This window comes from Penicillium longicatenatum (genome assembly GCF_028827895.1).
Source record: "Penicillium longicatenatum strain IBT 33135 chromosome Unknown contig_2_segment0_segment0, whole genome shotgun sequence".
NCBI classification, from domain to species: Eukaryota; Fungi; Ascomycota; class Eurotiomycetes; order Eurotiales; family Aspergillaceae; genus Penicillium; species Penicillium longicatenatum.
This window is the reverse complement of record NW_026643120.1, coordinates 1,060,875-1,084,653: the sequence shown is the minus strand read 5'-3', so window position 1 is coordinate 1,084,653 and position 23,779 is coordinate 1,060,875. Positions and strand designations below refer to the sequence as shown.

General features: G+C 49.4%; 10 protein-coding genes across 10 annotated transcripts; 4 read left to right on the top strand and 6 right to left on the bottom strand.

Moving 5' to 3' along the window:
- Nucleotides 1–1,398: 1,398 nt before the first annotated feature.
- On the bottom strand, nucleotides 1,399–2,100 carry N7484_002928 (putative GPI anchored protein; the record flags this gene model as incomplete). The annotated part of the gene is made up of 2 exons (XM_057113348.1): nucleotides 1,399–1,730; nucleotides 1,782–2,100. The coding sequence occupies 2 exons, from the start codon at nucleotides 2,098–2,100 to the stop codon at nucleotides 1,399–1,401; spliced, it is 651 nt and encodes a 216-aa protein (XP_056973488.1).
- Nucleotides 2,101–3,397: 1,297 nt separating this feature from the next.
- N7484_002927 (putative aldo-keto reductase (AKR)) lies at nucleotides 3,398–4,400 on the top strand (the record flags this gene model as incomplete). The annotated part of the gene is made up of 2 exons (XM_057113347.1): nucleotides 3,398–3,646; nucleotides 3,708–4,400. 2 exons carry the CDS (start codon nucleotides 3,398–3,400, stop codon nucleotides 4,398–4,400), a joined length of 942 nt encoding a protein of 313 aa, XP_056973487.1.
- Nucleotides 4,401–5,190: 790 nt separating this feature from the next.
- On the top strand, nucleotides 5,191–7,581 carry N7484_002926 (heat shock factor family protein; the record flags this gene model as incomplete). Its single annotated transcript, XM_057113346.1, has 2 exons — nucleotides 5,191–5,666; nucleotides 5,727–7,581. The coding sequence occupies 2 exons, from the start codon at nucleotides 5,191–5,193 to the stop codon at nucleotides 7,579–7,581; spliced, it is 2,331 nt and encodes a 776-aa protein (XP_056973486.1).
- A 263-nt stretch (nucleotides 7,582–7,844) lies between these two features.
- Nucleotides 7,845–8,990, bottom strand: N7484_002925 (uncharacterized protein; the record flags this gene model as incomplete). The annotated part of the gene is made up of 3 exons (XM_057113345.1): nucleotides 7,845–8,581; nucleotides 8,638–8,832; nucleotides 8,879–8,990. 3 exons carry the CDS (start codon nucleotides 8,988–8,990, stop codon nucleotides 7,845–7,847), a joined length of 1,044 nt encoding a protein of 347 aa, XP_056973485.1.
- A 636-nt stretch (nucleotides 8,991–9,626) lies between these two features.
- N7484_002924 (uncharacterized protein) lies at nucleotides 9,627–11,069 on the bottom strand (the record flags this gene model as incomplete). Its single annotated transcript, XM_057113344.1, has 1 exon — nucleotides 9,627–11,069. One exon carries the CDS (start codon nucleotides 11,067–11,069, stop codon nucleotides 9,627–9,629), a length of 1,443 nt encoding a protein of 480 aa, XP_056973484.1.
- Nucleotides 11,070–11,688: 619 nt separating this feature from the next.
- On the bottom strand, nucleotides 11,689–13,084 carry N7484_002923 (replication factor C subunit 3; the record flags this gene model as incomplete). The annotated part of the gene is made up of 5 exons (XM_057113343.1): nucleotides 11,689–12,095; nucleotides 12,152–12,532; nucleotides 12,582–12,756; nucleotides 12,819–12,906; nucleotides 12,957–13,084. 5 exons carry the CDS (start codon nucleotides 13,082–13,084, stop codon nucleotides 11,689–11,691), a joined length of 1,179 nt encoding a protein of 392 aa, XP_056973483.1.
- A 232-nt stretch (nucleotides 13,085–13,316) lies between these two features.
- N7484_002922 (actin-related protein 2/3 complex subunit 3) lies at nucleotides 13,317–14,204 on the top strand (the record flags this gene model as incomplete). Its single annotated transcript, XM_057113342.1, has 6 exons — nucleotides 13,317–13,322; nucleotides 13,377–13,422; nucleotides 13,515–13,789; nucleotides 13,851–13,963; nucleotides 14,019–14,097; nucleotides 14,157–14,204. 6 exons carry the CDS (start codon nucleotides 13,317–13,319, stop codon nucleotides 14,202–14,204), a joined length of 567 nt encoding a protein of 188 aa, XP_056973482.1.
- A 327-nt stretch (nucleotides 14,205–14,531) lies between these two features.
- Nucleotides 14,532–16,260, bottom strand: trm6 (tRNA 1-methyladenosine methyltransferase subunit GCD10; the record flags this gene model as incomplete). Its single annotated transcript, XM_057113341.1, has 2 exons — nucleotides 14,532–16,119; nucleotides 16,175–16,260. 2 exons carry the CDS (start codon nucleotides 16,258–16,260, stop codon nucleotides 14,532–14,534), a joined length of 1,674 nt encoding a protein of 557 aa, XP_056973481.1.
- A 580-nt stretch (nucleotides 16,261–16,840) lies between these two features.
- On the top strand, nucleotides 16,841–19,540 carry N7484_002920 (uncharacterized protein; the record flags this gene model as incomplete). The annotated part of the gene is made up of 3 exons (XM_057113340.1): nucleotides 16,841–17,369; nucleotides 17,419–18,344; nucleotides 18,404–19,540. The coding sequence occupies 3 exons, from the start codon at nucleotides 16,841–16,843 to the stop codon at nucleotides 19,538–19,540; spliced, it is 2,592 nt and encodes an 863-aa protein (XP_056973480.1).
- Nucleotides 19,541–19,853: 313 nt separating this feature from the next.
- N7484_002919 (uncharacterized protein) lies at nucleotides 19,854–22,624 on the bottom strand (the record flags this gene model as incomplete). Its single annotated transcript, XM_057113339.1, has 5 exons — nucleotides 19,854–20,572; nucleotides 20,623–21,021; nucleotides 21,076–21,984; nucleotides 22,034–22,559; nucleotides 22,610–22,624. 5 exons carry the CDS (start codon nucleotides 22,622–22,624, stop codon nucleotides 19,854–19,856), a joined length of 2,568 nt encoding a protein of 855 aa, XP_056973479.1.
- Nucleotides 22,625–23,779: the final 1,155 nt, after the last annotated feature.

Sequence of the window (23,779 nt, the reverse complement as noted above, 5' to 3'; positions counted from 1 at the left end):
AGTAGTTCTATTAAACAATTTGTAGGGATTTCAATGTAAATTAAAAACCCGCATGGTTATTAACTAATATAGATGGATTTCAATACGTATTGAGCTTCTTTTGGGGGAGTAAGGTGGACGTCAATCTTGAATATATATAGTTGTTGTAGCATTATTATACATACAGTAGTAGGTTTGCAACAATTACACCTGAGGTCAGGAGTTAGACAACCACTAGGTTTGAACAAATTTCAGCACGAGTTTCCACCTTGGAAGGAAACTCAATCTTCTTGGAAATTCAAGGTTTCCGACTAATGATTTATAATATAGGCTTGTATAATGAGCCTCGGGGCCCAATGGACACTTTTTCACTAGATCTCTTTCTCCCGGCTGGACCCACTTCCATAATCCTGTACATATTTTTAGTCTCCCTTTTCACCACAAAGTCCTAGGTCATAAACTAAATGTAAGTTCTTTTCTAAGCTAAACTGTATTAATTCGAGGGAGGTTAAAAGTTTGGAGTGTCATTCAAAGGCTCAAATGTCATGATCGTTCCGTCTCACCCTTTCCACTGGCCATCCCACCCAAGATCAAGTTAGACGGCAACGGCGATACCACCATCGAAAAAGCAAATGAAGACGCCAAAGGGCGTTTTATTTTCGTAGAGCTACCCAGTTTTTCTCATGTTTGGTACTAAGAACAGTAGGTTCCCCGTACGGATGCCAATGTCTCTGACAATGCCTGTTTATTTGGACCTCATTAGCTCTCGAAGTTCCCCCGTGTATATGTAAACAATCGTTTTGGGAGGGTTTTCCGGAAGAATTCTGAGTATGTAATATTTTTTATCATGGCATTTGCCCGTGAACATGTGACTGGCTTGACGATCGCCTTGACATGAGCTTATCTGGGTTTTATATCTTGGAAGAAGCCAAGGCGCGTGCAAGCTTCTTTATGACTCCAATAAGGCAAGGTATGGGTATACGGAGAATATTGAAATTTATGAACCGTGATATTTGAAGATGGAAGGAGGCAGCGGGGGAAGGGGCAGACTATAATTATGCACGACTGATTGGTCCTGATAATGCATAAGGTGCCCGATTATCTTCTTACCACGCGTCTATGGGCTGAAAAGAGGTGTGGCTTTTTATTTTGTTTACAGGCGTCGCATAAGCCGACCCGATTGACATCGAGAAGATAGTTGAAACCAGGGCATGGCCCTAAGGTGGAAGTGGGAAGAAAATAGGAGGTAAACTACTTGACCGATGTCCTAGAAAGTATAAAGATTGTTGCAAATTTAAGGAGAGTCGTATAAACATGTAAAACCACGAAAGCCAATTGTCGTGTACTCAGTTGTCCCTTCTCAAATTCTCATACTGATGTTGTCTTCTTGCTTCACACAAAGCAAGCAACCCACGCCGTTTAAAGCCAAGCTAAAGGTAGCATGCCCATAAGACCAGCCATGTAAATAACTCCGGGGGCAGAGATACCTGCAGCCGCATCAGTTGTGGCAGTCGGGGAAGAAGCAGAGCCCCCAGAAGCAGTAGTGGAGGAGCCCTGAGAGCTGCCTCCAGAGACTGCAGTATCCGTAGTGGTGGAGCCCTGAGAGCTGCCTCCAGAGACTGCACTATCCGTAGTGGTGGCAGCCGACGCGGCAGTTCCAGTACTGGTGGTCGAAGCACTCAGGGTAGTGGCAGCAGCAGCATTGTAGGTCGTCGTGCTGAAGGAGCAAGAGTGGACGATATCAAGAGCATCTGAAAGGAAATCAGTTAGATAATCATCTATGATAATTTAATTTCACATACCGTTGTCATCATCATCATCATCGTCATCGTCATCATCGTCGTCATGATTATGATCATTATCGTTATCGTCGTCTCCGTACTGGGTGATGCAAGCCGCACAGAGTGGGATCTGCGTCTTCGCTGGTGCCCAATTGCAAATGCACTGCAACTCGGCAGAGTCATTGTCATGCTGCGAATCACAACTCTCCGAAATGCCCACGACAGGGCCACAGGCAGCCCAGCAGCGGTTGGGAACATCGTCATGCTCTAATTTGGCGGCAATAGCGAGGGGACCGGCAAGCATAAGGCCGCAGAGCGCGAGAAGTTGCTGAGAACGCATGATGTCTGATTGAAAAAAGCCGGAGACTGGATTTAGAATCTTGGTTATTCTTTGGATTGAAATGGTACTCTGTCTTGTTGAATTGGTCAATATTCAAAGGAAAAACTGCATCTTTATATGCTGCTGTTGGCAGTGTCAAGTATAGATGTTCATGTTTCTATAAATGACATCGTAGTTGAACCCTGTCGATCAGAAGTGCCCGTGATGAGCCTGTTGCCCACTCACGGCTAGATGTTCTTCTCCTCTATTCTAAGGTGGGAAGCTGAGCTGCCAAGCCCTGCAGGTTCTACAGATCTTCACCATCAACTATGAAAGTGATATCTATAGTTGGAAGTAACACTCCACCGCCCAGCAGGGGAGAACCAATGTTCACGGAGGGAAAGGAGCTGCCTGTTCCAGAATGGCATCAGCCAAGACCTCGGGAGATGGTTCATTGATTTATGCGGGGCCGTCAAGTAATGCGTTGTTGCACTCTGCAGCGTGCCCTTACGCTAGTCACTAGCCTGCAGTGGCTGTGTCGAGAGTTGAGTCCCCCATCCTACAATGTTAATACTACCTAATTTTGATCTACTATTAGGCACACGATCTATAGTCAATAACATGATTCAAAATCCTACAAGGAATTCTCCCGCCAAGCAACATGCCCAGAAAAAATTACCGTCTAAGCCACGCTGCGGGGCTACTAACTATCACTTGGCTTATAGCTCACCAATTCTGCAGCCTGCAGTCTTGATTTCGTCTCAACACAGTATTGGGCACGACCCATTTTGAAAATATTTGGGAGTTTGTGAACGATTACTTATCTCTGGGTTATCTTGAGGGATCAAAACAGCCAAAAAGCCCTGGAGCACGAAGTGGGTATCCCTGCATAATGCCGGGAACCGAACCAATCTGCTCCACGATGACTGATCATATAAATAGCAAAATTGAGAACACTCTCTAGGCTTCCGCATTACTTAAGGATATCACCAATTTAGCGCATATGTAGAAGCGACCGAGATAATCGGATGTGGGCTCAACTTATGCTCGTATTGGGGCTGAGTCCCCGGGCTAAAGGAACCTTGTAGGCCTAATGACTTTTCGAGATCAGATTACTTACCATGCAGAGATCACAGCGCAACAGAATCTCCAAGAATCATCATTGGATTCTACTCACTGGTATCTACACGATTTGAAAATGACGAGGACGTCACCACGTCAACAGCAACATTCCTTAGTAAGAGTTGCGACCCCGCAGCACCTGACAAATTAAATCATAGATGCGATCTATTTCCACCCATACGCTATGGCTCGAGCGATGATCAAGATGTGGGAAAGACACTGCCTACGTCCCGTCCAAGGCTCTACTCCGACTCTCATCCCGATTTTCCTCTACGGGACTGCCTGGAAGAAAGATCGGACAGCCGATCTGGTCTACAATGCGGTCAACGCCGGCTTCCGCGGCATCGACACAGCAGCTCAGCCACGACACTACCAGGAGCCATTGGTCGGTGATGGAATTCGCAGGGCGATTGCGGATGGAGTAGTGCGACGAGAGGAGCTCTACGTGAGTAGCGTTGACCCTGGCTTCGGTTTATTTTGGTTATGTTGGTACTGACTTGATGCAGGTGCAAACCAAATTTAGTCCGATTTCCGCCCAAGATCCGGACAACATGCCGTATGATGCCAATGCATCTTTAACGGAGCAGGTCCATGCATCAATCAAGTCATCTTTGTACAATCTCCGGCCATCCGCTGACCCGAGTAGCGTGGGCGAAGCCTACATTGACACGGTGGTCGTCCATAGTCCGTTGAGGACTATCGAGCAGACCATCGAGGTATGGGAGGCATTGGAGACCTATGTGCCCCACAAGATTCGTAACCTGGGAATTTCTAATTGCCCTCTCCCGGTGCTCCAGGCTCTTTATACCTCTCCCGTGGTCAAGGTGAAGCCTGCAGTTGTGCAGAATCGATTCTACGAAGATACTCTATATGATGTACCACTCCGGTCATTCTGTCGCGATAATGACATCATTTACCAAAGCTTCTGGACTCTGACTGCAAACCCAGAGCTTTTACGATCGGAACCTGTGCAGAAGCTCGCTGCTTACGTGGGGATCAGCCCCGCAGCTGCGCTGTATGCGCTGGTGATGGGACTCGGTAACATTACTGTACTGAATGGCACCAAGAATGAAACCCGCATGGCAGAGGACTTGAATAGCCCGAAGAAGGTGGAAGAGTTTACACAAAATCAACCAGCTCAGTGGCAGGCATTGTTGGATGGATTCCAGGAACTCGTTGGTGATGATGCCACAAACTAGGATGTATCCCAGGCTAGCGGAATGGCAGATCTGGGACTGAAGAAGAAAGAGAAGACAGATGCAATGTGTGATATGATACTATGCTCTGATAAAACAGAACAGCTTTTCATAGAGTAAATTACTGCGTTTATTGAAGATGAAAGTTTCTGTTTCTCTGATAGTGGTGATGACTTAGCATGAACCCGCCAATCAGCTTTGACTCCGCTCTGGATTGACCTCATTGTCAAGCGAAAGATCGCAGCGCAAGATTTCTTGTCTCTGCGCTCCATTCCACCCTTCGCTCCGATCGCATTCGGATCACCGCTCATCCGTCATTGTTCTGACTGGAGCAGAGCGCCCTTCTCGCCCCCCTTTGTTGCAGCCTCGAATCGTCCTGGAGGCCTATCTTTCACCCGCTGATTGTGGTCGCAAGGTAGGATTTCACCCAAATCCTCATCCACCGTGTCTAAGTCTGCCTCGGACCGCCTACACTCTAAAGTCGAATAAACCACATTCACTACCATACATTGAATTCTTTCGGAGGACTTCTGGGTTGCGCTGTCGACAGTCGGCTAGTTTTTTGCCCGATTCACTCCACCCCCAGACCTTTGGCGTGACTCAATCGCCTAGGACGGTATTCACGCCTAATCAATTGAATTTGGAGCTCGAATTGCCCTCGATACGATAAATTCGAGTTCCCCTGAAATCTGATTCGCGCCTCACCACGCGTTGCTCGCTAGTCGAAAGATTTACCAGCAACCCCACTCCTGCGATACCTTACCCATCAACAGCTTGGACCTATTGGTACATCATGAGCTCTCAAGGCATGACGCGCAAAAGGCCGGCCCCGGGCACGACTCCTGCAGTACATCCACAGATGGGCGCGGTTCCCAACTATTCATCCGCGAACCCGAATTCTCAATTATCCAACGACCAATTCTTACAGTGGGGGCAAAACCCCGCTGTCAACGCCGTGAATACCTCCTCCTTCACCGAAAATCCTGCATACCATCAAGGAAGTTTGAATGCTCCGGATGTGCCTGCTCCGGGAACAGCCAACAACAACCAACTTGCCCGTCGCCAGCAGGCGAACCAGCTTGTCAGTCGAAACCGCGGGTACGAGCAAGCGCCCGTAGCCTATTCAGACCATAATCCAAGTGGAAATCCGGGAGAGTCGGGTGCATGGGGTGAAAGCCTCGAGGAGTTATACTCGCGGGCGCAGGCCGCGAAGAGAGAGTCGCAAGCGAAGCGGAAACAAATTCCACCTTTCGTGCAGAAACTCAGCAGGTCAGTTGCAGAAAATAACAGTTCATTCAAATTGAATAAAGAGCTAATCCGTTCTCATAGTTTTCTCGATGAGTCCAAGAATACGGAGTTGATTCGATGGTCCGACGACGGCAATTCTTTCATCGTGCTAGACGAGGATGAGTTTGCGAGGACGCTGATCCCCGAACTTTTCAAACACAACAATTACGCATCTTTTGTCCGACAGCTGAATATGTATGGATTCCACAAGAAGGTTGGCCTTTCCGACAACTCCATGCGCGCCAGCGAGCGAAAAAACAAGAGTCCGAGCGAATATGCAAACCCCTACTTCAAGCGTGGTCACCCGGACTTGCTCTGGTTGATACAGAAACCCAAAAACACGCCAGGTCACACTAGTAAGGGGAGCAAAGGCGGAACCCGTGTGAAGACAGAGGACGTGGATGAGAATGAGATAGATGATTATGGGGATGATAGCGTGCCTGCATCTCGTGAGAGCCGGCCAAGACCTCAGCAGCTTTCCCTCCTCACAGAAACCCCTATGCAATCAGATCAGTTGTCTGGGGTGTACCGAGAACTGCAAGCGATTCGTCAACAGCAACAGATTATTTCAAGTACCATAACTAGGTTACGGAAGGAGCATGAGCAGCTCTATGCACAGGCCGCAAACTTCCAAGAGCAACACACTCGCCACGAGAACTCAATCAACGCCATACTCACATTTCTCGCGACTGTTTATAATCGCAGTTTGCAAGGGCAGGATACAAACCAAAATATCGCGAATTCTTTTGCTGGAGCCATCTCTGGGGATCAGGGAAACATTGTCGATGTGGGCGATGACTTTTCTTTGAGTTCTTTGGCCGGGCTGACTAGCCCTACTGGTCAAAGAACCATGAAGAAACAGCCTTTGCTTTTGAAAGCTCCCCCTGTCGTTGACGAGAACAACCGTGCATCTACCATTTCCCCGGCGGCAAATGGATCCTATGAGACCAGATCTCGGGGTCATGCCCGGCAGCCAAGTGCTGGCAAGCCTGGCCATGTTGAGGAGGTTTTCGATAACAGCCCACGGCAGAGCAAATCTGAGCATCCGGGGCAACCAAGTGACGCAAATTCCCCTCAGCAGGACATCATGTCCGTCATTCAGAACTCTAATGCCCGAAATGGCCTGGCCACAAGCTTTTCCGACTTCCCCAATGTCCTTTCTTCCCTGGAAACATCTGGCGGAAATGTGCCTCTTACTGCTCACCAGCGTGCTGATATGCTTCGTCTCATGGCCAATGAGACCAACACAGCAGACCCCAGTGCTCAAGGCTCTGCAAACAACGCTCTTATGACTCCGACTCCGCCCCCTATGCCCCCGAATTACTCAGGTCGCCTCGCAAACACTCGCCAAGAAATTGACAACCTAGTCAAGATGCAAGCCGAGCAGGATCGATCCGTTCAAAACCTTACCAATCTTCTTCAGCCTTTGAGCCCAACTGGTGCCATACCAGGATTGGGACCAGATGGGAACGGAAATGTTCCTCCTCCTCCACTTGACCTTGATACCATATTCAACAATGACTACTTTACCGATATTGGAGACACAGAGCACGATAGGAAGCTCGCTAATCTTGATCCCACTGGGCAACCCCCTGAGTTGGGAGCAAACCCGCACGAACATTTGGGCCAAGACGAGGGTGACACCAATGATTTATTTGACTTCGGACAAATTCCTGGTGATGGTGATCTCTTTGACGGCGGCCACGGGCAAGATCAGTACAGCTACGGTTTTGACGGTACTGGTTACGGTGGTGATACCGGGTCTGGAAACATGGATTCAGGCCGAGTTATTGAGCAGTTGACTGATAGCGAGGCTACCAGTCCTGCAACAGCAGCGGAGACACCCGGTGATCCTATCGAACACGGAAGCAGTACGAAGCGGCGCAGAAGGGCGTGATCTGATAAACAGTAGAGTGAGAGCCAGATAGGCTCAAAGAAGGAAAAAGAAGAAGTGGGAGAGAGCGAGATTTGGAGGCGATATCCCGGGTTATCACGGATGGCGTTTATTTTGTTCATACGGGCTGGCAGTGCGTGGTTTTGGGGATCTAGGTGGATTTCAAAAATCCTATATCACAAGATCCATATGCGCAATCGGACCCTGAATGGGCCTTTACTTGCTCCCGCATCAATGCGATAATTCTTGCATCTGATTCTAATTCTCTATAGACAGATACTGTTGACTTCTTCTCTGGACATATACTCTCGTAGTCTTGCCTGCACACTAACCCCATTCCACATTTCGGTCTCACCTTGATCTACCCTCTCCGGCATACCGATCTGCTCCAAAGCAAACGACGCAGCAACACTCCCATAGCAAGCTGCCTGTACAGCGTCTCCCGTTTGGATAAACCCCACACCATATCCACCTAAAAACGCATTCCCAGCTCCAGTCGGGTCAATCACTGACGAAATTTTCTCGCCCACAAAACCAGATCCATAGAACGGGGAAAGCCACTTAGCAGCAATGTCCCGTGATTGAACCAGACAACCATGCTCACCAGCTCGTACAACGACCACGCCCAATCCATCTGGACCAACCCCACCACCCAAAAGCCTGGATACCAGCTCCTCGATCTCTGGTTTAGAGAAAGCGATATTTGCCTGTGAAAACAGCTTCGCTAGCTCAAGGTGATTGGGACTGAGAACATCGACATATCGCGCCGCCTCTAGACATCCTTGTAGATTATCCGGACTGCACGCTAGAGGAGACGGTTCCCATACTATGAGCGGTCGATTCAATATACCGACTTCACGCCGCATAGTGATTAGACTTGAGACACGGGACACAATATCCCGTGGCGTTGCGAGATAATGATATACCCTCGACGACAGGATTTGGGTACCCGCATTACTTTCATCGACAGCTAGAACAGGAGTTGTATATTTGAAATCTTTGGCTAAATGGGTCCCTGTCAGCGATGATCATTGCACACAGTTGGAGCGAGCTGCATACGTCCAAAAGTAGTATCTTTATACTCCAATAATCCCCTTGTCGAAGGCTGATCCCCTTCTCTCTTGATGACCAAAGTGATTCCCCAACTTTGAAGCAGGTCGGTAATAGGACTTGGAAAGTCATTCCCAATATGAATTGGCCATGCTAAAGTCTGGCTTAAGGGAGGAGCTAGAAATAGACGTGCCCCTAGGGTTGCTGTACCATGTTAGTTAGATTCCACGGTAAATAACGCGGTACGGACCGTGTGCTCCTGAGCCTCCGAGTATATTGGTTAATGGTTTTTGATTTGGGATGTGGATCTCGTCTAGCACGACTAGGCCGAAGCTTGTGAAGGAGATGGCGGTACTCTCCATTTGGGATATTGCGGTTGATATGGTTTTTCTCCCCAGGATGCTTCTATTCGCAGTGTTAGGTTGGGAACTGATGGTCTAACAGTGGGGAAGGAAGGGCTTGGGTGCGGGCGGGAATGTGGATTATTTTGCGTAGTTCTCGTTCCAATGTCGAACCTTGTAATACCATTTGACCAACATTTTTCCCAGTTTCTTATTCATTTCATTCCTGAAAACCGTCCTATTTTGGTACATGAAAGCGACCGGCTTGTTCTGACTTACTAGAGCGTATTTCCATCGACCACGTAGATTATGTAATACACTCAAGCAATGTTGTTATTGAACGAGAATCTAAACAAACATTTTTGTAAGTGAGACCCGAATTGATAGAAGCATAGCGTGGGCAACTACTGATTTCATTCAAGGAGTACCTTGGAAGAAGTGATTTAGGAAAGTCTGAAGATCTCGATATGATTGACGCCTTCCAAGGATTTAAACCAGCATGGAAAAATTACACTTGTTCAAAAGTAAAAAGGAGCTACCAATAGCCCACTAACACAATTATCACATGAATATAAACTATGTTTGGTATGAGTCCTTAGCAGATGTCTGTGCAGTTTTGATGAGAAAAGCGTTCATTATACATCTCATATCCATACTCTAGGACTTCTTGTCTGCTTCCACGGTAGAGGCAGTGACCATCTCAGGACCACCCTTGTTTCGCTTAGCGATGCGGAATCCGCCAACCAGGAAGAAAAGAGCCTCCAATCCAAGTATGACAGCAAGCGTCACCATGGCACCAATTACACCAGCCACGGCCCGGGACATACCACCGGAACTCTCGGTGCTCGAGGAGCTAGCAGAAGAACTGGATGCGCTCGATGTTGCACAGCTGCCGTCAGTGTTGCCGCACATATCACACCACTGGCTAGTGGAAGTAATGGCGACCTTCTCCATGTGTGCGCTAAAGTCGGAGTAGGAGAGAACATCGCTAGTTTGACCAAACATAGGGTAGACTGTAGGTTTAGCCGAGCCGGTCATGGTGCCGTTGTGGAATGCGAAGCGCACGCTGATCTTGTCACTGGAGGGGAAGTCGGTGCCAGTAGCATTGGTCACGAGCTCAAAGACCATAGACGAGGCATAGTCTGGGATACCGTAAAAGTCGGGCGAGGCAGCAGGCATCTGCATCAAACCGAAGAAGGACATGATAGTTCCGTACGATCCAAATTGCACATTCAGAATGGACTTCGTACCCTTCGAATCGATGATCTCGTCAAAGCTGGACATGATCTCACCGAGAATAACGGCACCGCTGATTGCGCGGACTGGGTCGGAGGCATTGTATGCCAGGTTCCACTCGTGGGTTCCAGCAAGCGATAGTAGCTGCACGCGGTTCGCGTCGGTCATGTACTCTGACTTTCCGGGGAATGTCGCAGATGAGTTGTGAATATAGCCCACATTCAAATAGTCGTAGATAGTGTAGGCATTTTCGAAGCTGATATCAGCCGCCGAGAAAGTCCTGTTCAGGACTGGAGAGAGTGACTCATAGAAGCTCGCGCTGGACTTGAGGATATCATTGTAAGCCTCCGAGCTATAGTAGTTGTCGCTGCTCACAGTGGCCTTGGAGCAGTCACTCGAGCCTTGCAACCAGCTGGAATCCTCGCTATTGGAGCCCGAAGCGGTGCTTTGTAGCTGGATGAGCTGGTAACCATCCAATGGCGAGTCGACCACGGTGCCATTCCCCAGCGTAGTGTTAGCGGCTGTTGATGCGGGGGGATAGACGCCCTGCAGGAAACCAGTTGCCGAGTTCTGCAGCACCGCATCCGAGGGAGCGCTAGCATTGATCTGCTTTGCGTTCACGATAGGATCACTGATTCCCTCAATCTGCTTATCCGAGCTTGAGTCGACATAGAGGTCGTGATACACGGATCCAGCCGCGAAGACCTCGTAATAACCCAGGTCTGTCAGTTGAGTATTGCCAAAAACTTTCGCAGTTCGGTCACCATGACGGGCATAGATATAAGCACCCAACACGCGCTCAGCAGACACGACAGGCGCAGTGAGGGAGGCCAACAGCAGGCCACGATGAATCGAGGAACGCATGATCAAGTTAAGGGTGGAACGAAAAGCAAAGCCGGATCCACCAAGAAATGGGCTCCGGCAATGCTATATAGTGTTCCTTGGTACGTGTTTTTGGCATTACCATGCGGGTTTGGAGCGAAACAAGTGCGGGTCAGGTAGAGGAGCTGTGCCGCATCGCAGTGTTGCGTAAAGTCTAATTGTCATTGTGAGCGGCGACTCCCGGGCTTCAACCACTCATGGACTATCCTGATCTGGATCCAGTAAGCAGCTGTAGGCCAAGCCAGGCCAAGTCCGAGGAAAAGCAGTAACCTTTTAGGTAATTGATTTCAGTCGATAAGACGTCTAGATCCCGCGGTGTGGAAAGACCCTTGAACCCTGATTAGCTCTGTCGAGCCCTGGCCAATTTCCCCCGCTTTCACCTTGTTATGATTTGCCAATGGAGTACTGGAATCGGAATGTTCTACCGTAGTGGCTACAGTAACCCCTCGGTTAAGCAGACACCAGGCCACGAGGCTGCATTCGCATATCTGCAATGCAAAAGAACGTGGCATAGCAACCAACGGATAACATTGGAGGAAGTAGATTATGGTCGGTTTCATTCTCGTCATATTTTATTACTTTCATTTTAGCCAATTTCATTTCAAGTCATTGCAACGCCCTTGTCGCCCATCAATTCACACCCATTGCGTACCACGCCTACTAATCCACCGGTCTGGATAGACTCTGATCCACCACCAGAGAGGCGATATTCAATCTCTGCGAGACCTTCCAGCCAAGTGATTCGGGTCTGCGCTGGCACTTCAAGCTGCTGCAGTTGATCAGCTAGAGCTGATAAGATATCCGCCAGGGCGAGACCCTTGGTAGCCTTGAGGGTATTGACAGTATTGAGGCAGGATGTGACATCGCTGGTATTGAGAATGGTGGACATGATTTCTTGGATGTCGGCTGGGTGGGGGGCCGCAATGCAGTCATAGATTGTCGCATTTGTGATGATTTCGGGTTCAGGCGCAGGGGCGTTTGGTGCATCGCGCATCGGAAGAGGTTTGCCTATCGCAGAGTAAGTCAAGAGCCTGTAGATAAGGTAGGCTTGGTAAGCCGCGTACTGCTTGCATGACACGCTTGAAGAACGTTCAGTGCCCGACGCATATCTCCCTTGCTGAGGGTTACCAGACTATCCACTGCGTCAGGTTGAATCTTGATATCCTCCTTCTCAATAACTGTGTCTACAAGGGATCGGATATCGGCCTCCTTGAGAGGACTAAACCGGAATCGTGTACAACGTGACAACAACGCGGGCGAGAGCTTGTGTGTGTAGTTGGCAATGATGCAGAATCGGGTATTGGCCGTGTAGCGCTCCATAATGCGACGCAGAGCCATCTGTGCGGTGGATGTCATGGCATCTGCTTCATCCAGGATGATCAATTTAAAGCCGGCGAGGGATGCATTGGCGGATTGGGGTGCCATGGAGAAGATTTGTTTTGTACCTATACCCATTAGTATATGGATCGTTGATTGACATGCTAATCGACATACTGGCAAAGGTCTTAATCTGCTCTCGGACAACGTCGATACCACGGTCGTCACTGGCGTTCAACTCCAATACCATCTGTCGCATGTTCTTGGTTCCGTATATCTTTCGTGCGAGGGCAAGAACCGTTGAGGTCTTTCCGGTTCCGGGGGGGCCATAGAGAAGGAGGTGAGGGAGACGCTGCTTTGCTATTAGCATCCTTCGTTGATTGTATATCATAAGCCATGTGCGTAATGTCATACATTAGCTTCGACAAATCGATTGATGGTTGCGAGGATGTCTTGGTGACCGGAGACTTCGTCTAGGCTCTCGGGGCGGTATTTCTCGACCCTGAAATTTGAATTAGGTACAGTACTCGAAAGAGAGGTCGCAGTTCCTACCATGGGAGATTGTCCTGTGCTTCAACGGGGAGATCGGCCACTGTCCTCTTCTTTCCAGCAGCATTGTCGGAGCCAAACTGCACATCCTTGGACGTATCCACGTCCATTTCATCCTCGTAGTCAGACATTATAAGGAAAGATCGGTATTCAACCCAAATGTCCTGCGTTACGAAAGTTGCCAGAGTAAAAGAAGGATCGCGAAAAGCCGAGCTGGACGCGTAGCGCGTAAAGAGACCCAGCAGCTTCGGGGCGGAAAATCAAGGGAGCTGGGGTGTGTTCCGTGCTCCACTCCAATGACATCCTCACTGCCTGAACCCAAACTCCGCATCAACTCCAATCCCAACGCTACCCACCCTCACAATGCCGGTATGTAACTATACGAATATGTGAAATGCTCACTAGATAATAATATAACCATAGGCATACCACTCCATCTTCCTGGAGGACCGCGATGTCCCCGTGATAGGTACGAATGCCCCGCCAATAGCTGCATCCCCAAACATCCCACGTCTCCGCGCGGTAGACCCAAGTTTCCATGATTGACATACACGGCTCCAGGAAACTTCCCAATTCTGCCATTGCGCACTCGCACCCGTGGTCCCGCATACACCTTGCCTGCGCTTCCCCCCAATACTGCCGATATCGATGTTGCCCCCGACAATGAATCCTACGACTGCGTTGATGAAATCCTGTCGCTCTTCCGTGCCAACGTATTGTTCCGGAACTTCGAGATCAATGGTCCTGCCGATCGCATGCTCATCTATGGAACCCTCTTCGTTAGCGAGTGCCTCGGGAAGGTTAAGCCGACAATGAACTCCCGTGAGGCTGAGAAGGTAAACACCAACGAACAAGAACATGGAGAGTGCAAGTACTGACTGCTCTGGTTATTGCTAGGCTCTGATCAATGCTTCGCTTGACAATTTCGCTATCCCTGGTGATGTGTCCTTCCCGCTTAACCAGGCCTTTGAGCCCCCACGCGACCGCCAGGATGCGGAGAGTCTGCGGGCGTGCGTCCAATCTACCCCATACTTTTTGATCCGAAACTGATGCTTTGGTGAACAGGTACATTTCTCAGGTGCGACAGGAGATTGCTGTACGGCTACATGCGAGATTATACCCCGGTGGAGAGGGCCCGTCTAAGGTACGTCAGATCTCTATCCATATGTATCTCGAGACATATCGCTGACCATATCTATGCAGTTCTGGTTGAGCTTCACCAAGAGAAAGTTCATGGGCAAGAGCCTGTAGAAGTTATGCTGGTTGTATATTGTTCTCATGAAATTCAGCGCATGAATCGACTATTTCCTTTCTTGATACGTCATTGAGCATGGTGCTATCGTAGCTGCAGAGCCGGATCTTGGGCAGCTTGCTCATTAGCCTTAGCTCAACATACGTTTTCAACGACTGTTTACTCCCGTAGACATACGCTTCTAGCTATATTATTTACTCTTTACCCAATTGACTATAGATAAATACGTCTTGATCCAAAATCGGATGATCATGGTACTCGTACATTTTATTTTGATCTGAAACCAACTGGACTCTAGGAACCAATGTAAAAGTCTAGAGAATATTTTATGATAACATCACCACATCCTTGTCAGCATCTTTGTCGCTAGTCGGGGTGGACGTTGCTGTTGTTTCCAACTTGCGCTTCTTTCGGAATGTGCCAGCAGCCTGGATATGCTCCGCAGTGGGAATGACACGCACAGCGTGGAAGAGGTATCCCTCTGCTCCGCCGCGACTGGTCATCAGAGGATGGGTCCGACCCGGTAGAACTTGCCAGGCTCGCACGCGGGAGCGGTGTAGTGTCGGTGGTAGAAGCTGTGTCGGGTCAACTTCGAATTCCTCCTTCAGCGGAGACAGGTCAGCCTCTCCATCAGCGTTTTTCTGTGATTCCAGCTCGCGCTTCCGGGTGATGAATGCCGTTCTCCGCGCAGTAGAGTAGAAGTCCATCAACTTGACAAGGGGCTCGACATAGGGCGAGTATATGGAGATAGAGGCTGAGCCGGACAGGAGAGGGATGGCATGTTGCAAGACACTCTCAGGTTGAAGCAGAGTTCCAACGATAAGGCCGTCAAAGCCGCCCGCACGAGCCTCATCCGTCACACCCTTGACTTTCTCCCAGCGGTTTCGTTTAAAGTAATATCCTGTGCGCTTGCTGGGTTTCATCTCGGCCAGCTCTGCAGCGGGAAGAGCGGTCGGTTCGTTGGAAAGAATAGGGTCGTGAGAGGGGTTCTTCAGCTGGAGCCATGAAACGGACTTGAGGTGGGTGTGAAGGGGGTGGGATTCATCGGGAAGGTTGATATCGTAGCCAAAGTATTTTAAGAGTGACAAATTGGGTTGCGCCTGGGCGTGGATGACGGTCAGAGTATTCCCTGATGCAGACATTGGTCGAGTGCGACGACGACGGATTGGTGTGAAGCCCCGGGGCTCTGGGTTGCCTGTAGCTGACGGCTCATCGGTAGCCTCGTCCTCATCCTCTTCATTATCATGAGGGTATAGAATGCCCATTCGCTCAGCCATGGCGGCCACAATCAAACCGCCTGTCTCGTCCACCACGAAGTACCGTCCATTTGGCTTCACATCGGGAATTATTTCCGTTTTGGACTGTCCACCGTGGTGCACATTGCCCAAGCACCCGAGTAACCCGATGTGCTCGTCGCGCAACTCCATGCCCTTCCCGGTATCCTTCTCGGACAGCAAATAATTTGCGAGGCCGCTGACGTCTAGCGGGAGCACTGTGAATCTTTTGATGTACTTCTTGCGCTTGCGCAATGTGTATTTTGCCAAAGAGAACGCTGTCTTCTGGTCGATAGCCGAATGCGACTCGAGAAGCTTTGCGACAATCTCTTTACCAGCCCCACCGGCCTCCTTCTTCAGCTCTTCGATCTCCTCCAGAGTCAATCGCTGTGTGGAAGCATCGTCGACAATCTTCTGGTTTGTGCGCATCGGGGTTCCTGCGCCTGCTTCTCCTTCCTCGCCCTCGCCTTCGGCCTCGGCCTCTTCGATGAGGGTTTCGGCATGCAATTCGGTGGCTGAGACAACGCGCAATTGGTACCCATCAGGTTCGGGGGTGTCTTGGATCTCGAAGGTCAAGTAGAAGGGGCGGCCAATAATCTGGTTTGCGGCAAAGTTGCCATACTTGCCCAAGGAAACTATGCTGTTGAATGTCAGTGTGCTTGCCTCAAATACTTCTCTGGATAGCGTTGGCGAACCTGTTTGGTACCGGCTTAATGATGCGGACCTGATCCGAAGGCAGCTGCACAATGGCATGCTGGTTCGGCCGAATATAAGAATGCATCATGGAGGCGCAAGACTGCCAAGTGAACTTGACCTCTTCGAATCTCAAGAAAAAAGATTCCGGGCAACTTTTCTAGCCCAAGATGCATGGGCCAATCAGAGAGCGCAGTGGGGAAGCTCTCGGACTAACAGTATGTCCGGAGAGATTTCCAGATAGCAGACAGTACCGTACTACGTTACACAGGCCTCCCCACACTGCCTGGCCTAAGCTCAACGTAATATGGGTTATTACCAAAACGACTCTATCGATCGGCGGGGAATCTGGGTGCCTACCACTGTTTAGCTGGTCCCATAGTTAACGCACTAACCACTTCCCTGATATCATCGGAGCTCAGACTCCACATCGACCGGGCGCAGTTCCTGGGCACAAGGCAGTTTCGTTTATTTCTGTCACATTGTTATCATTCAACTCTTTATGATTCTAGAAATTGGGGCCTTTGTGTATGTGATACCCAGCCAGTTCGTATCTGGGGAAGCCTTGCGACCCTAGGGAAGTGCGTACGTACCACCCGGGCGCTCCATGAAACCGTTATTGTCCTCGATCGCGAGGCTAAATATATACCCTTTTTAAGATCATCTTCATGGTGCTCCGCAAACAGCCCCCACCTCGCCTTGACAATCTTAACAAAGGGAATACTCGCCCGGCCACTCGTTCCCCAACCTCCCCGTCCTCTGCCTCCTTCCACCGTCGGCGCTTAAACAGGCTTCCCTCCCAGGAGTCCATATACTCCCCCGACCTCAATACCTCGCCGGCATTTGATCTTATGCCACTAGAAGAAGCTCAGAAGTCCCCGGTGGGCTCGCCGACTACCCACCCACCAAATTCTTGGCCAGAAGACAGGGAGGATCGAACAATCCATATTGTATCCAATCCAGAAACACACTCGGGAGGCACAATGCACAAAGCAGAGGAAGTACCGGTGGCTCTTATATCGGGCTCACCACAGACCGCGGACACTAGTCACGAAGTAACGGCTGGGGAGGTGCCGGTACAACTGCGATCGAACAATCCATTCTTGAAACCAAGACCGTCGATACCCACACAAGACACATCGAATGATTGGAATCGACATTCAAACGCAACGACCAACAGTGATCCTTTGAGCCAAAGTATGAATAGCAATCCATTCACATTAGCACGGATACTGACATGTTTCAGCGGAGGGATACATCCCAATGACTGCCAGACTATCACTTCTGGACCAGGAGGATGAGTCTCCATGGGCAGATCACGAAGAATCTCACCTAGAAGCTCATCGTGCAGTACCAAGTGATTTGCCTCCGGAACAATCTCCATGGGGATCACAGCATTCAATCAAGATCTCAGCCGCTCAGGAAATTTATTTACAAGGAGGACAAGCTAATCCATACGCCCCGGCCGTAGTTGTACAACCGTCTGGTTCAACTGAAGATCTATATCATTTACAACCGCCTTACTCTCACGACAGATTGGGCTCAGAGGCTGGCGCTCATAGTCCCTCCGCCTTTTCCAGTGCCACCTCGGCAACCTCACATGAATTGATCGATTTTGATCCCCACGAAACTCTTGGAGTGGAGGCCGACTCACAAAAGGCAGCATCTTCAGTTTACTCTGCCGATGGAATTCACTCACAGCCTGAAACCACACAGTTTGGTGCGCCACTTCCAGCAATTCCAACCTCGCAACAGGTCCAGGATGCGCCAGCCCAGACATTACCAACACCGATCGTCAAGCTTACTCCCGCCGAGGAAGCAAGACAACAGGAGCAGCGCTCGGAAACATATTCTATACGACAAATCAATTGGCAGGATCGGACTGGAAATATGCAGCAGTCCCCTATCCTAGTTCAAAACAATAATGGGCCGTGTCCCCTACTTGCGCTTATTAATGCGTTGGTGTTACGAGCGGATCCAACGACACAGCCACCAATTGTCAAAGCATTGCAGACCCGCGAACAAATTTCACTGGGACTGTTGATCGAGGCCTTATTTGAGGAATTGATTACTCGCTTGAGCCCCGATGATCAATTCCCAGACATTGAGTCGCTGTCTCGATTTCTCACAATCTTGCATACCGGCCTGAATGTAAACCCTCGCCTGACGGTGGTAAGACCCAAACTGTGTTTACAAGTGACAATGCCATTGATATAACTAACGTTGATTAGGATACGGCTGATTCTCTTGGCACGTTTTTGCAAACCCCTGATCTTCAGCTGTATAGTACATTCGGTGTTCCTTTGATTCATGGATGGCTTGCATCGTGGTCTAGCTCAGCCCACACGGCCATGACCCGAGTTGCGCAATATCATGAAGACATCCAATTGTTACATTTCCGCAAGCAAGAATTGGAAGACACCGTGATGCGGGGAAAACCACTTTCCCCAGAGGAAGAGCAAAAAATGGCAGACATACAGGCCATTCAATACTTTGTCGAGATCGAGAATGCGACGCAACTCAGCTCTTTTGGGTTGACACAGTTGACTACAAAGCTGGCACCAGGCTCGGTCTCAATATTCTTTCGCAACGATCATTTCTCGACGCTCTACAAGCACCCTGAATCCCACCAGCTTTTCATGTTGGTAACGGATGCCGGCTATGCAAACCATGCCGAAGTGGTATGGGAATCTCTCGTTGATGTGACCGGTTTCAACTCCGAGTTTCTTGCTGGTGACTTCCGTGCTGTCGGCCACGGCCCATCAGGATCTGCAGGCCCAGCTGATTCCCGCACATCAAGTGCTCCGCCGGCTTCAGATCTTGCTCCAGCCACCGAGTCTTCAGGGAGATTGTCGCCACAGGAACAAGCTGATGCAGACTATGCCTATGCGCTTTCGCTTCAGTTCCAAGAAGAGGAACAGCGAGAGAGAAGAAACAGTCAGCAAAGGAGCAACAGTCAACAAGGGAACCATACTCCTCAACCACAAAGGAATAACAACCGTAATTCCACACCTGTTCGGTCACCTAACGCATCGAGTATCCGCATGAACAACCCCCCAAATCGTTCCTCTAGTAATGCAAATGCTGTGGGTATTCGACCGGCACGGCCAGCAACGGCACCTCATACGGAACCCGATCCGGATGATCCAAATGCGCCGCCACCCCCTTACGAAGCTGTGAACCGGCGACCACAGCCACAGTACTCGCCACCAGCAAGGCCGTCTCCTTTCACGGAATTTCCAAGCGAGTATTCTTCAAATCAGTACCCGGGAAATCGAAACCCACGGAGCAATCGTTATTCCAATTATGGGAACCGGCCTGAACGGTATAACGCCGACGAGAGAAATAAAGATTGCATTTTAATGTGAGACGTGTCTTCAGGAGCGATAATTTTAAGCATTTTGTTTCTATATGTTTCTATATGGGAGGCCCATGATGGAATGAATTTAACGATGACAATGTCAGGTGTATCTATACCCAATGAATAAACTCCAAGTCGTCTCAAAACTGGGTATCGCTTGGTGGACCAGACTCTTAATCTTGCGTGATGTCACGGAATTATCTGAATCCTCTGCCCGAATTCGCTTATTAGATCACGAAAGTTCTTCTGGAACCATATCATTCATAAATAATGTCATAATACTTGTGGTATCTATAGAACGAAATCCCCCTCCTGTAGTATTAATACAAAACTTTCCTTTCCCTGAGCGGAAGACTAGGATCATACTTATCCCAAATGATACTGTTCTTCTCATCAAGATGCGCCCCCTCATCCGTGATTCCAATAATCGAATCCGTCTCCATGACCTCATGTCGACTAAACCCAAACTTATCCCTCGGAATCCACAAGGTAGGTGGAGGAGACGCAATGCAAGGTTCAAAATACGCAGTCCGCAACTCCTCAGGCGAGTAAGAAACCTCCTCAAGATTCTTCCGCACTTTCCGTCTTAGCGCAGCATAATCCTTGTAGATATTAGGATGGAACCATCTCCAGAAAGCAAGACCGCGTGACCGACGCTGTTCGTTGATCTCGTTCCGGATATCCTCTTTCTCTTGTAAGAGTTCTTCCTCTGCGTCTAGGGATCGGGGGAGGAAGCTGTTTAGCGGCGTGAGAGCTTCGTTGAGGGAGATGTGTGCTAGGATATTGACGACGAGGAAAATGACCATTATGATGACGGGACCGACTGCGCCTTTGATTGCGCAGAGACCTATCATGCAGATTTCGGCTATGTAGAGGCCTGTTAGGAGGTGTTGGAGGGCTCGGGGGTAGACTAGGCCTTTTGTGTCGATTTCGATGTCGTACACGAAGAAGAAGTTGTAACGGTAAGCTTGGTAGACCATATATAGACCGATAAAAGAGAAGCCGAGAATCAATGGTGCGATGCACGAATATGTCAATGCTGAATGATGGTCAGTAATGGCGCTGGCTGTGAAAAGGGGGCCTGCGTACCAATTACACCCATGTTAGTGAAGACGGGGAAAACACTGCCCCAGCTGAGACTGGCGAGCTCGGCCCATTTGTTATATAGTCGACGGGGTGAATGGGCGAAGAATTTGTCGACGATTCTGAAGACCAGGGCACTGGCGATTTGCACTAGTGCCATTGAACTCATGCTCAGTCCTTGAAGCAGGAAGTAAGAAATGTAGAAGTTTGTTGCCTTTGGCAAGTTCTGTGCCAGGAGGTCCTTGATTGACAATGGATTTTTGATGATCTGTGCCGTTGCTGCCGAAGCGGCTGATGTCAGGGTCGTCACTAGGAACACCTGTACGACCTGGAAAACGAAGACTGCGCTTTGCGTGAACAATTCAACGCGTGACAGGGATGGAACACCGGATCGTCTGGCGCAGACTTCAAATAGATTAGCTGGATCAAATAGTAAAGCATTGGGGGAAGAATACGTACTTCTACAGATGATTGGAACCAGTGACATCAAAAGTGCAAGAGCTGCTGATGGTAGCAGACCTTCGATAGCACCCTTGACGAAACTGGGCAGTTTCAGGATGAATCCCAAGAATGGGATAATTTGGCACAGATATGTGATATTAGAGATTGTTCCCACGATAGCAGCGGGGAAAGACCAGAAGATGACCAGCACCGCTAGGAACCCCTGAGCTGCGAATCTGCGAACGACGCGTTGTTTCCAGCTGATATTTAACGCTGACCAGACGATTTCTTGGGGAGAAACACCAATGAAGCGTGGAGTCATATGGAATGGTTGATGATGGGATAGAGTCTGCAAAGCAATCTGAGCATCATTTTGCGTGTTGAATTCAATAAAGATAGCAGAAAGCTGTTTCGCATCGCCTTCCTGATGCTTTCGCTGGAGAGCAAGCACCTCCTCTGAAACCCTAACAAGCTCCTCGCGGTAATAGTGGATGGAATCAACTTTTTTGCCAAAGATGATCTTCAGCCTGTGGGTAGGCCGCTTGACCTTCTCGGACCACCCTGGATTACTGGACTCGCAATCCAAGCATGTATCGGCAGAAAATTCGCCTTTTTTGATAGCTTGCATGCGCGCCTTGTTTGCGCGTCGAATAAGCTTTGTTTCGGCGGTTTCCAATTTGTAGGCATATTTGTCTCGCTCATCGACCAACTTAGCCAATTCCTTGCAATTGGACGTAATCCAAATTTGCTGGATTGCATTGCCGAATACGCTCCGAAGCTTCTTTTCATTCCTGTAATCTGGCGGCACGGACATGAAGAGAACAGTCCGTGAGGACATCCGGGATGCATATGCCGGGGAGTTCAAATAGACCTGGCGCAGATTGGCATAGTATAGACTCTCCCGCACAACAACGTAAAAAACAAACGCTGCTTCGGTTAGTACATAATGCGCCGGAGGGATGATTCAAGCACTTACTGAAATAGACACATGCAACGATAACATTCGCGTAATATTTCTTCGGATTTGCAATATTGCTAAAACTGAGCTTGTCGAGCTGCGTATTCCCATTCCCGCCTGTAGCGTGAATCGGAAACAAGATTGGCCATGTAAGCACACAGCCGGTAAAACAAATGGCACATAAAACTCGCAGAAATCGTAGAAAAAGATAACCGTCTAGGGATGAATGGTGTAGAACATGGTTGTCTTCGATTTTTAAGAAGTCGCCCACCCAGTTGACCCAGCCTGTGGGTAATTCGGGGCTTCTTTGATGGTCATGTAAGTCAGGTAGATGCGACCTTGGCGCGTACCATCTTCGTTGAGTTCGTCGAAAAATCAGAAACAGTCCAACCCAGAACAGTGCGTATATCAACGCCGGAAGAAATGTCATTAAAAGTGCCGAGGATGATGAACTTCCGCTGCCAGTGAGGCCGCTAGCGATGTCGCCCGATGTTGACGACGAATCGCCTCGGGAGGAACCGACATTTGGGTCACCATTAGGGTCCTGGGGCTCAGAATCAGCTATGTATATGGCTTAGAGGGCTGGCCACTTACGGTGAGACTCGACATTGTAGCGTGGATACCTGCCAGTGCCCAGCTGGGAGGGGTCGGCGATTATTTAAAGTGCTGGTTCAAAAGATAGTCCACTGAGACCCATAATTTCTCCGTCAGAGAAGAAAAAAAAAAAAAAAAAAACCATAAAAAGGTGTCGACCGGGTCTGCGGGTCTCGTTTTGACCTGTCACCCGAAATCAGATTGGCATGTAGTTAGGCGATTGCTGATAGGTGGGTCGCATTGCACCAAACCCTCGAGGCATGATAGTTTGTCGATCCCAGTTTGCGCCTCAAACCAGTTTGCGTACGCAGTGCTGCATCTCAAGCAGTAGACCTTGCTGACCAGAACAGAGTAGATCCTGTTATCTCCACGCGCTCATGCCCCTGCGTAGATTTTTGAGTATCGAATACAGGGAAAAACACAAAAGAAAAACCAGGACAAATTTGGTGTGGATCCAGGAGGAATCAAACTATCGATAGGGGTGGAGCTAAGCTGATCGCTGACCGTGGGTCGGGGATCGTTCCCCTGAGCGCATAGACCATAATTTGTCCTCCCACGCCATTCGCTGACCAATGATTCTGACGTGACGCACATTGGCATGCCTGGCTGGGAAAACTATGTAAGCTGCATAAGGTAGCGATACGCGCTAATGGGTCCATCCCATGGCATATGATCCCCTTTTGTGCAACAATAGCCCTCCCTTATCCTCCAATAAGGAAGATATGGCGCTGGAGAAGCTTTCTTGACAGCGTCAGCTGTGGGTTGGCCCTCGTTCCAGGCAGGCTGTCAATGTTTCTCGTAACGAACAACCGAAGCAAGGGGTGACAATGGACCTGTGCATTATATGTAGGTTTTGGCGGTGATGGCGTGGAAGGGGGATTTGGAGGACTTGGGTTACAGCGCATATGAATGCTGGGTTGGGTGATGCATGGCTCATGAACGTGCGCGTCAAAAAAACGCCTTCTAGGGCTGCAGCGAGAGCCGTGTGCCAATCCCCGGGGTTTGGTTTCCTGGGTTTGGGGTCAGTCCTGCACTCGCGTGTAACTTGAGGGATCACCTTTGTTATTGCTACGGTGTGACAGGATATGCCTGATCTCGTTTCGAGATCCGGATGGAAGGGGTGGTTGCGCGGTTGGTTGATGCAGGTAAGTGTCATGTCTGCAGCTCTCA